We start from the raw sequence: 12,874 nt of genomic DNA on the forward strand, positions 1-12,874 counted from the left end.
AAATAATATATGTAAAAATAAACAAATAAAAATGGCTCTATTGCAAAAAAAGAATAATTACCCTTTTGCAATCCAAACAAACATGCTTCTCTATTGAAAACGGTGATGGATAGACTTGATATGATCAATATGAGTCCTATAAAATGGGGGCAAAATTTTAGAAGCATTTGATTTATGCAAATCAAATTCCATTTTAAGCTTTCCGTCAGAATCTTACAGATCATACTATTTCTCCTACTTTAATTATACCGCCTATTTGATTTCTCGATTAATGATAATATGATCCATAAAGAAAAAAATAACAAAATGACGTTATTGAAATCATTGGTACTAGTATATTTGGTACTATTTTTTTTACCAGTAAAGAGGTCGCGTAATAAAAAAAATTTAAAAATATTGAACTAGACAATCTGAATATTATCAAAAATTTTAATTTATTATTATTTCAAATCGTTAAAATGTGTTTGAATCTTGCCTCTTGAATAAGGGGCCTTTTATTTTCTTCTTGCAGGCAAGAAAGAATTTCAAGGGGGAAATTTTTAATATATTTAAAAGGGATAAGTCCATTAACTTTTAAGCACATCATTAGAAAGGACTATTAACACCTACGGACCAACTAATCCGGTAAAGACCGGTCCGATTATAAATTCTCAGAAGAATTTTCAAAGTTGTTATAATTTTATTTTTAGGCGTGTGATTAGAATATGATAAAGGAAATTTTGAACCACAGAGTTCATAAAAGATAACAGCAATCTTTGTGTTAATTATTTTTCTTTTTAACTCATTTGTAAGTCTTGACTTAACTTGGGTTTTATTTTAGCAAGTCGGGACAAGAATTTAAAGGTAGAATTCGGAATTAATTATAATAAACCATAAAACTAAAAAATAAAATAAATGTGAAATCCTTAGCATGGATCCTTAAATACTTTCTCATTCGATAAATACTTCTTATTTTAATAATTCAAACTCTGATACTTTGTATAAAAATTATTTAAGAGAGTTCAATTGAATGGCAATAGCATAGACACGTGACCGACTAGGAAGGAAAAAACTTAATGTATAGAGTCGGCCGCCTTAGGCCGCTCGCAACTTAAACATATATAATGTACCATCACATTACTGTGTTAGTGCCTTTATACTTTACACTAATATATAATGCATGGATACAACAATAAATGAAAATATGAAGGCAATATTATTGGTCTCATATGTAATCAAATGGACACGTTACTAGCGTGAAGAAAACGGCATTTTAATTCGTGGGTAATTACCATCAGTGCCTCCATCCTCTAACACACTTTCATCATGAACAGACGTGACGCTTCGAAAAAATATGCCATCGCGTGTGACGAATAGAGTATTTTCACAATTCGGGAATATCGTTAAAAACATATTAAATATTAAAAACGGATTTTTACGATTCAAATAATAAAACAATATATGTATTCAAAATAAGTTTTCATTTATAATTTTCGGATTTAAAAAAGAGCACATACAAAACGGGTCGCAGTTGGCATCACGTCATTTTGACGTCACGCGTTATGACCGCCGACTGCACTTGTAATAAACATAGCGTACAAGTTTGGCGTCAAAACGTCGTACGGGTCGTTTGTCCCACAAGGCGCGAAACTTCTCCTTTACGGATAATTAAAAATACGCATATTTTCTACCATCGCCATCGTAGAAAATTCTTCCGACGTCGCTTGAAAGAATATTTATACCAATGATACCATCGTAATTTTTCACGTATTTAAAATAGAAAACTTAAAAGAAACGTGAAAAGGCGGAAAACAAAATGGATATATCGTTTCGTTAGTATATAAAATTATTCAATACAACATTTGCATAAACTTGATAGATAAAGTTGCGTCCCACAAGGTTCCGTGCTTGGTCCAATGCTCTTCACACTGTTCATTAACGATTTGTCAAAAATTAGTCACTCATTCAGATTACTTTCTCACTGTTATGCGGATGACCAACAAATCTATTTTTACTGCTCTCAAGATATAAACAATTTAAAAAATCGTGTGTCTCGATGCATCCAAACCATCAACAACTGGATGTCATCAAACAGACTCAAACTTAATCCATCTACAACTGAGCTTCTATTGACAGCGACAAAAAAGCGACAACACCTTTTAGACCAATCTCCTATTTCAATCATAGGTTGTGATCTTACCCCTAGTGCAAATGTTAAACTACTAGGTGTTCATTTAGATTCAGATCTTTCTCTTCATTCTCAGGTCAATAAAACGGTAAGTGCTGGTTTCTTCCATCTCCGACAGATCAAATCCATGCGGAGAAATATTCCTATAGATGCAACTAAAGCTCTTGTAAATGCTTATGTCGTTTCGCGTCTAGATTACTGTAATGGAATATACGCAAATCTCCCAAAATATCAAACGAATAAACTTCAATCTGTTTTCAATGCAGCAGAAAGGTTTATTACGGGAGTAAAAAATATTTTCACATCTCACAACATCTTCGAGATTTGCACTGGTTAAAAAGCCCAGAGATAATAAAATACAAGCTGTGCTGGACAGTATTCAAATCCCTTCATGAAATGGCTCCAAAATACCTATCGGACCTTTGTATTAGGGAAAATACATGTCAAAGAAAATCTACAGCATTTGATTCAGGAAGAGGAAAACTTGTTGAAATCCGGCGCTCCCCAAACACTAGATTTAGAGATCGTGCTTTTGCCGCCGCCGGCCCTTCTGCCTGGAACCAATAGCCTTCAAACTTACGAATCATCGACAGTCCCAGTCAGTTCAGATCCCAACTGAAATCCCACTTCTTTAAACTATCATACCCTCAATTTTAAATCTGGAAATGTAATGTATCACTTAAGTTTAGTTAGAATGTCAGTTTAGATATACAATTTTAAAGCGCCTTTGAGGTGATTTTTTACAAAAATGGCGCTATATAAATCAGCCAAATATTATTATTATTATAAAGTTAAAAATAATCTTTAGTAATCTAAACTTACCTTGCCTTCACAAACGGCGCATGATTGTGGTGCTCGTTTTTAAATTTGGGGAAGAAAAGACACCACTCATGTATACACCGAATACAAGGATATGGATGTTCAAACATAGGAATAATGGTGAATGTTACACAGTGTGTAAAGTGGCCACTTAAACAAACCAATGACAGGTCATAAGCCCTGTAAATGCCTTGACATCCATATTTCTTTTTTTGAGGGTATTTTCCACCCCTGTTGCAATTTGTTAATCCTATTACAAGAGTTTAAAACTGTTAAATGAATGACCCAAAAAAAAAAAACAGAAAGCCTTGAAATATTTCAAATGAATTTTATCAATTTATAAGTTAAAATATATAATTAGCCTATTGTAGAAAAAGTAAACCAATTTACAAAATGGTCATACTTTTGTATTTAATATTTTAAGTCTCTGAGATTTTTGCTTATATTAGTTGTTCCTTTGTTATCTATATTGTACCAAAAAAACAACCTGTTTATTTGATATCGGAAAAAACAAATTTATCTACTCTAATAGAAATAGAACCTTATTCTCTAGGGGATGAAGCCTTCAACATACATCCCTTTAAGCAAAGGTCATGGATCGAATAAGGGATGAAAAGGCTAATGGAATATCTTAAAAATAAGACCAAACGCCTTCTAATAAAATTATTACAAGGATCTTTTTGTTTTCATGCTAAAAAATAAAAAAGGGTTTTTTACGTAGGAAGGTTTTAAAAATCAGACTTACACAAAAAAAAATCATTTCATAAATTATTTACTGTCTACACTGAACGGTTAAGAAGGAACACGGTCTGATTTTTCTACATTTAAATGTATTCTTGTATTTTCTCCCTGGATTAAAGCACTAGAGCAATAGATTTTTCACACACTATAGATATTTACCATTAACGTGTCCTGGTTGTTTTGTTTTTTATATTGTTTGTTTCTTATAAAAGTTAGAACCATCTAAAAATCTTAAAAAGTTTTATCTGCCCTCTTCGGTCGTACGGTATACGAATATATTTTTTATTTTATTTATTCATATATATGTACATTACAAAATGGAATAGTTTAATTCATACATATAGAAATAATGAAACTAAAAACATAAATTTAGGTATGTATAAAAATAACACATAAGTATACATAATATCCAGAGAATACTATGTTAAAAAAGTACGAGAATCTTGTAACCAAATTTCGCTCAGAGACGTGAAAAATGTCAATGTCCAAAGTAATATTGTTCAACAAAGAGATAGGTCTATTGAGATTTGGATAAGCATGGTAGAAGTAGATGGACACATTATTTTTTTTTTAAATTAATTAAAATTGAAAATAAATGCGTACTGCAAATAAATCATATTTATTGTAATTTCAGCACATGTTTATTTGGTTTTTCTTTTCTTTTCTTTTCTTTTCTTTTCTTTTCTTTTCTTTTCTTTTCTTTTCTTTTCTTTTCTTTTCTTTTCTTTTCTTTTCTTTTCTTTTCTTTTCTTTTCTTTTCTTTTCAATTTTTTGTTTCGTTTTGAAAACATGGTCACGTCATACTATATACAGGGTGTTCTTTAAACGTTGTCACATCCGAAACCACTATGATCAGTATGAGCAAGAAGACATATTGGCACATAAAAAAAAAATTTTGAAGGACTAAAATCTTAAAAAATAAAAGATAAATAAAAAACAAATGGTTGCTTACTGTAGAAGAGAAACAAGGAGGGGGAGGGGGGAGCCTGATACACTGTCAACCGCACATCCGCGCCCTCCTCATTTCTCTCCTGCAGAAGTAAGCAACCATTTGGTTTTTTTTTCTTTGTTCTAAATACTTTTTTGAATATGCTTATATGTCTGCCCATACTGATCATCGTGGTTTCAGATGTGACAGGGTTTAAAGAACATCCTGTATATGTGCTAAAAACTTTTTAATAATTAAAAAGGGAATGGCCCACGCTCAGACGCTGTAGTCTTTGTGGGCATTTTTTCCAATTTATGTTAAAGCTAAATTTTAAGATGCATTTTTCCAAAGTGTATTTTTGTAATTATATTTCTATGTAAATAATATGTGTACGAAAAAATAAACAAACAAAAAAAATAGCCCTTAGAGATTAAATAAATTTGAGAAGCGCACAATTTACCGACACATAAAGTTTTATTCTGACACTTTGTTTTTAAAAAAAGAACAAAATCAGTTAAGTTTTGGGATGCGGATAACAAAAATACGAGTCCTCGATTTTGTCGTTTTTAGTTAGCCATAATCAGTTCAATGTGCAGTTGCGTTTTTCGCACAATATCATTCTGTGTCATTGTACTGAGTTTATTTTTAATGAGTTCTGAAGCTTATGGGCATACAAATTTGTGGTTACGTGGTTATGCCGATTGGAAGAGCAGTCAAGAAACTGAACATTATCATTTTGGAGATAGACATTTTTCACATAAGTGAAACATACAAATAAAAATGGTCAGAAACCGCATACGCGAATTAAACAGAAGGCGACTAAACTACTCTTAAGTAGTAGTTTTACGTTTTGACCCATAAGTTTATTCGTAGACGTCGCACAGTACGCAATTCCCGATTTGAATTAAACCATGCCGTGTTGTGTCGTTTAAAGTGTAAAAATCCTGCTCCGGATCAAAAAGAAACAGTAAAGGATCACATTTCATGTGTAAATAGCAAATGAATTACTTAAAAATTTAATTATTTTATCATCTGTCAGATTGTCAAAGAAAACAAAATGAACGTTTTGTTAGTGTTACCAGGGTAGCCACTTTGTTTACGCTATTTTGCTCATCTAGTGAGAGAACTAATGAAAATTGGATCTCTCGGATTAAACACGCCGTAGTGGACATTTGGCCGACATTATCTTCAAAACATCAAATATTATTTAACAAGACATAAAAATATCCATTTTCTGTAAAATATTTATGTTTTTTTAAGTTCATAGTTCATGAATATCTACTTATCTACTCTGTTGTGTCAATCGTTTTTTCCGCGTGTACCTACAATAAAATTTTAGAGAAATTAACAATTTGCTTTTAAAAAAAAAATATGTATATATTTCTGTTGACTACTTTTCGCGATCTGGCAACATTACGCAGTGACTTCACTCATTTCACGTTTTTTCGATACAGTCCGATGTATTCAAATATGATTCTACGCTCCTCCTGGACTATTCCTTATTCTATAGTTATGTTGGTAAATAAATTTATTTGAATTTGAATTTAAATCAAAATACGTCAATGAATTATTTTCAATTTTGATTTTAACGAAGAAAACGAGCTAAAACGTTAATTGATGCAGACATTTCTATGATTATTTAATTGCGTATTTACTCAACTGTAAACATTTTTGGCTTGTAAAATATTAATAAGGCTTTTAAAAGTTTCTTCCCACGAAACCTGATTACGCCAATTTATCAACATATTAAGAGGTTTTAAGGTTTTATCAAAAACCCTTTACAAAAATAAGTATTTATGTGTTTATAAAAGGCAAAGAACTGACGCATTAAGAAAACTTTTTTTTCGTACGTGCTTAGTGTCTTAGAGTTTGGTTCTCCGATTTGGAATCCTCAATTTGATGATTATAAAAATCGCATTTAACATATTCAAAACTGTTTTCTTAGACTATTAGATTTTAAAAATAATGTTACGTTTTCAAGTAGGACTGAGTCCGCTAATTTTCATAAAATTCAAAATCTCGCAACTTGGCTTATCATGTTGGATTTGAGCTTTCTCTATAAAGTTCTTAATAATCTATTCGAATTCTCAGAAATTTTTAGAAGCATTTTGTATCAAGTTCCTATGCGTAGAACTTGTCATTCTGTACTTTTAGACATTCCGCTCTCACATACGAATTATTTAAAGAATAGCACTCTTCGAAGCATACAAACTACATATAGTAATTATAGTCATGATATTTTTTTTTTTATTTAATAGCATAATTATACATTTTTACAATTTAAAAAAAATTTCACTTGTTATATTTTTACTAAAACTAAAATCCCACTAAGCCACTTTTTGTAGCTTGTTGGTGAAGATTATATTTGTACTGACTAAATAATATTATTTACATTTATAAAAACAATGAATAACAGATAAAAATTTACAGCCGGAAAGATCAGAATAAACATGTTTATACAAATAATAATACATAAATTCATTTTTTAAATACAAGAAAATATATGAAAAATTAAAATATTTACACCTAAGCTACTATTCATATATAAACTCTTGATCGAGTAGCCACTCTCTTATTTTGCTATTGTTACAATGTGAGTTAAATTTAAGTTCTTTTGGTAATAAATTAAACATTCTAGGTACCAAATATTTGAGAGTTCTATTTCCATATTTATTACATACTTTTGGTACTACCAAGCCATCATTAGACGTGAAGCGTGTATTATGTTTATGTTTGAGAGGAAACTTGAATGTATTACTATTTAATTGTTCCAAAATGATGCAAAGCCACAGTAGTCCTCGAACAGGCAGAGTTTTGATTGTTTTGTACAGGAGATCATTATTACTTCTTTGTTCGTAAATCTCTGCAGGTACAATTCGCTTAACTATAGAATACTGTAGACCCTGGATCATTTTAATATTAGTTTTAGTCGAATGTCCCCACGACTTTATACCATATCTTATTATTGATTCTACTAAAGAAAAATAAATAATTTTAAGCGTGATTTTAGGCAAAATAAAAGATAACTTATAAAAAGTACTCAGAAGAGTCCGCAATCGATAACAAAGTTTAAATATATGACGATCCCATTTAAAATTATGATCAATAAAAATACCCAAATACTTATACTCCTCCATAAATTCTATGAGTTCACAATTACATGTGTTAGAAATACCATCATGCAAGCAATTTGTGCAATGAGCAATAATATTAGGGAAAACATATTTTATATAATGACAGTATTAGTAACTTCGACATATAACACTGTAAATAATATAATTTTATCAGATCTGTTAGAGACATTTAAAATGTATATCCTGCTTAACTTTTAACATTTACTTTTACATACATCGACTACCTGTATCGAATGAATTATTATTGGTTGTGATTTTTTGTAATAAATATAAATGTTCATAGAAGCAGAGATAGAGGGAAGGAAGACAGAGTTGGAACTATACCATTTCTTCTCCCTTTTATGTACTTTTTATTTAATTTTTATATTTCTTTTTTTAGTATTGATTTTATTTCCCCTCTCTTTCTGTACCCATAATAAATTCATGTGAAATCTGTAATTGGCTGGTATTTTCGTGAAAATCACCTCAAGGGCGCTGTACAATAAATAAATATCCCAGCACGTCTTGCAGCTACAGAGCGCATGAATAGTAAGAAATCTAGCCCTTTTTTACATTTTTTTTAATTTTTTTATTTGACAATGAAGTTCAGAGTTTGAGTGATATTTTATAAAACGAAATAAAAAACAAATTTATAAAAATAGAATCTAGATTACAACAAGCTGCTGAGCGCATGGACGGGGACGCGGACGGTTGGAATTCTAGACCCCATTTCCCAAATTTAGATATTGCTATTGAAATTTGTAAAGAACGATATTAATTTTCCATTTTTTATACTTCTTTTTTTTACCAGGTAGTAATTCAGCAATGTTTTAGTGTGTCCAAATGCTTGCAGACTGGCTGGATTTTCTCCCTAGGGAGTTGTTCATATTTAAATTTATTTCAACAGAGAGAGAAAACATTTTTGATATTCCCTTCCCAAAAATGTTTTCCCTCTCTGTTGAAATAAATTTAAATATGAACAACTCCATAGGGAGGAAATTCAGCCAGTCTGCAAGCATTTAGACATAATCAAACATTCTAAATCCATTTCATATATTTTTATCGGTATTCGTAGTATGTGATATGTCCTTATTGAGCGGCTACTACTGTGAAAAAAGAGACAAAAATTAAAGCGGTGAATGACTGCTCGATTGACTAATAAAAACCGGGCTGTATATTACAATTATTGAGACACAAAACAAAGGTTCGATACAACAATTACGTGTTTATATAAAGCGCTGGGAAATGGAAACAGTTAAAAGTTCATTTCCCTCAGCAGAACACTACCTAACTTCAACTCTTAAGAGAGTAATATTTTAAGTGGTAGGTACTCGAAACAAAAGAAGCGTAAAGTGTATTGAGTAAGCCGTTTAATATCAAAATAATTGTTTTCCTTCAAAAGGCTTTTGCTAATTAAAGTATCCTTAATTCATTTTCTAATTTAGGAAGCTTACGTTCTGGCAGGACGACGAGTTTTCAATTAAATTTCTGAGAATTCTTTGGAATAATTATCGCTGGAGCAAAAGTAGAATTCTCTTAAACAATTCTTAAAAATTGATTGAATAATCAAGAATCCGGAGTGTTAATGCTCTGTGCTTTGGGCGAAAAACAGAAATAAAATAAAACAGGGTTTGTTTTTTTTTCATTTTCGCTCGTCGGGACTGAAAACGGTTTGAAATGGTAGGTATAATTTTTAAAATAGATTTTTAATACAACCAACGTTTTTATTAGTTTTCGTAGGATTTAAAATGTACAAGAATCTAATAGGCATATGTCAAAATATCAAATATATCGACCCATAATCGCAAAAACATCGTAACATACAGAAACAATATACGATCTATGTTACATTTAATTTTTTTTTTAAATCACAAATGATTAAATTGCAATAAATCTATAATAGCTATTATTTATCATAATATAATATCCAAGCTTTCTCCTATTCCCTGTTCGTTATAAATACGCGTTTTGAATTTTTATTTTTTTGCTCGCGCCCTCATACATTCACATACACGCACATTTGAGTGAGCCGATGATGTGTGAATTTTTTAATTTTTTTAGACATCAAAGTGAAAGGGGTCTAAAAAGTTACATTTTGGATACATTGAACGTAAAAATTATTTATAAAAATATTCCATACTACTTTTGGCCCTCAACCGAGGTTTGAAATTTATAACTGTCTAAACATTTTGTTAATTTTCAATATTGATAAAATTATTTTTTGTATAATTTAATCACATTACAAATTCGAACACGTTTTGAAACTACCGAAATGCAAAAAGTCTACACTCCGCGGAACTGATGCCGTTGAGCGCCTGACTAATATTGACGAAAACAATGGCTCATTAAAACAATGCTACCCATTTATTACAAAACAAAGTGCAATTCACGTCCTCAAACTCTTATTTAACAAGGTTTAATGCACATTTTAAAATTTAATTGGACTGATTTACTTACTTAAATACGAAATGACAGCCGGCTTAGTGCAAAAAATTGACTTTTTCGAAAACTTGAAGCTCTGGTTGAGGGCCAAAAGTAGTATCACATATTTTTTGCATTCAGGGTAATCCAAAAGGCAACTTTTAAGACCCCTTTTATTTCAAAATTCGGAGGAAAAAAATCGGCCTACCCTAACGCACATGAATACAAACGTCGCGCGTCGCACACATACGATTATGTAAACTCTCTCCTTATATATTATGTATTAAAAGATAAACAGTGTATTTTTTAATAGCTTTAAAGATCCCGAATAAAATAAATAAATAGTTCGTCAATATCAAGTTTGCTATTGGAATATCATCAGACCAATTAATGACGGGTCATAAGCCCTTAAAATGCCTAGATTTTTATATTTCCTTACCTTCAATGTTTTCCATGTTTTTTGTATTATGTAACCATAATATTAGTTTTTTTTCTCTTTTAAATACATATGTTTTGACCCAAGGATTTTTTTTTCCGGTCATTTATTTATAAATGTAAAGTGCTGAAAAACAATGTTTTGATAGAAATGTAATGTATGTATTTCGCTGCCAGACTGTCATTTCAGCCGCTAGCCAAATAGAAAAATGTTTCCATATTGAAAAATAACCAATAAACGATTTGCCATATTGCATTTTGGCTGAACAAGCATTCGCCACAAGTATAAATCCTTCAATTATTCCGCCTGAATCAACGGTTAGCCATTACGTTTTGGCTGGATACAAATCGAGCCCGATTGTCGTTTCTGTTATTTTTTATATTACTTGAGTCATTATATACCACACCGCGTGGTTATTAAAACCTAACTTAACATAACTAATGGTCTCTCTTAAAGATCTAAATCTAATCTGTTTTTTATTTTTTTATTTTTTAATAATTATGTCGATAATCATTATCTTTTATTGCATTTGTTAATAGATTGTCCCGCAAAATCAACACGGCAGGTTCAATTTTTCTATAATCCATTGTCCAAAAAAATCTTTGCCAATTTATAAAGCGGCTAAACGTGGCTAGACATATTGTAAAATGACACGTTTTAAAAAAAAATATTTTTATTTATTTCTTTTTAAATCATGTAACACAAAGTATAATGCATATAAAATTGCATTCCTAGGAGTTACTGTAAACTCAGTTCGGGGCTAACATAATATTAACCTAAACGAAAAAATATATATTAAGTACAATAAAGAAACAAAATAAGTGTAGCACCTTTATAACTAAATATAACACAAAAATATATAAGCCAAAAACCTTTTGTTACACAAGCAAAAAAAATATATTGTAAAGTTTTAAAAAATGAAGGAAGTTTTAAATCTAGAACTAAGGGAGATAAGGTCGTTAATATCACATAACACGGGACGATGCAGCCATGGTGGTAGTGATGAGTGGCAGTGTTGACAATATGACTACACGTTAGTAGTCCTTTTCCAATACCAAGTCGTTTGTCAACATGTATGTCAGCTAAAATGACAATGCAGCTGCGACATGTACTTTTTTAAAATGATTACATGATGAAAACTATTTATTCCAGAAAGAATCTGAAGATATTCAGTTCATCATGAGGACTGCGTGCGCTCTGCTGATGCTTGGAGCACTGCTGACGGTTTTGGAGATGCTGCCGGTAGTCAAGGCTGGACCTTATCTCGAAGAAGGTAGGAAGATTATTTTATTTTCTTTAAAGCTAGCATTAATTTTCTTTAAAAGTTCTTTTTGTTGGTTTGGAATTGCGATGGTAACCTTTTTTCCCCCACAACTAAAACAAGCTTAGGTTACCCCTGAACGCTGGACGACTTAAGTTTTGTCAGGTCATATTGATTAAAAATTTGGAGTCATCTATGAACGCAGATTGACTTTTCATGCTCACATTGAGAGAACGTGTTACCTTGCAGTGAAGATCCTCCAAACTAGCAGGGTTTTTAATGATCCCCGTATACCCAGAATCCTGTACAACTCGTTGGTTCAGACCAGGATTCAGAGGGCCTCGGTGATATGGAGTCCGCACGAGGCGAAATATTTCCTCATGTTGGGCGGGTTCAGAAAACATTCTGACATAAATCTACATGAGAGGTTAGGTAGTTATCCGTGACTTTATCCAACTGCATTACTCAAGGGCATGCTTGGGACCAACAACTTAGAAGCAAGTTTGCAATTTAGAAGGGGTGGGTTCACACTGACCCATTTTTTCAGACTAATAAGAGGTTTTATTGAAAACTTTATCTCTGACAGCGTCAGCATAGATTGTTTAATCTCCCAGCTTCCAGAACAAGTATGCTTCTGGTTATGCCAATTGGAAGAGTAGTCAGATAGCTAAACATAATCACTTTGGAGATCGAAATCTTTCACATCAGTGAACTTATGTTGAAGAGGCAAATGCTCTTGCTGTTGGAGAGTATTATATCTTAATAATGTCAAACTATTATTCAAAGATTGTTGGTTTGATATGCCATATATTTTTACAAATACAAACATATTACAAAAAATACAATTATAACAAAGGGCATCTGGACAACACGCTTGATAGTATATAAATCTACTAGCGGACCCGACAGACGTTGTCCTGCCCGAATGTTGGAAAAATACTTTTCATTGATAAATAGGTACATAGGAACTTGTTTGTGATTGAATTTT

At 31.4% G+C, this 12,874-nt stretch overlaps 1 protein-coding gene across 2 annotated transcripts in view; it reads left to right on the plus strand.

Annotated features, from left to right (window-relative positions):
• LOC148282922 (xibalbin-1-like) overlaps positions 1-12,874 on the plus strand; it is a 220,861-nt gene that overhangs the window by 21,435 nt on the left and 186,552 nt on the right. For both annotated transcript variants that reach the window (XM_088224296.1, XM_088224297.1), the window contains exon 2: positions 11,778-11,898. In XM_088224296.1, coding sequence (XP_088080422.1) covers positions 11,805-11,898 — 94 coding nt within the window. In that variant the 5' untranslated portion in view covers positions 11,778-11,804. The remainder of the gene's footprint in view (positions 1-11,777; positions 11,899-12,874) is intronic.

This window comes from Micrasema longulum, unplaced genomic scaffold, assembly GCF_059751315.1.
Source record: "Micrasema longulum isolate JH-2025_06_02 unplaced genomic scaffold, ASM5975131v1 h1tg000278l, whole genome shotgun sequence".
NCBI lineage: Eukaryota > Metazoa > Arthropoda > Insecta > Trichoptera > Brachycentridae > Micrasema > Micrasema longulum.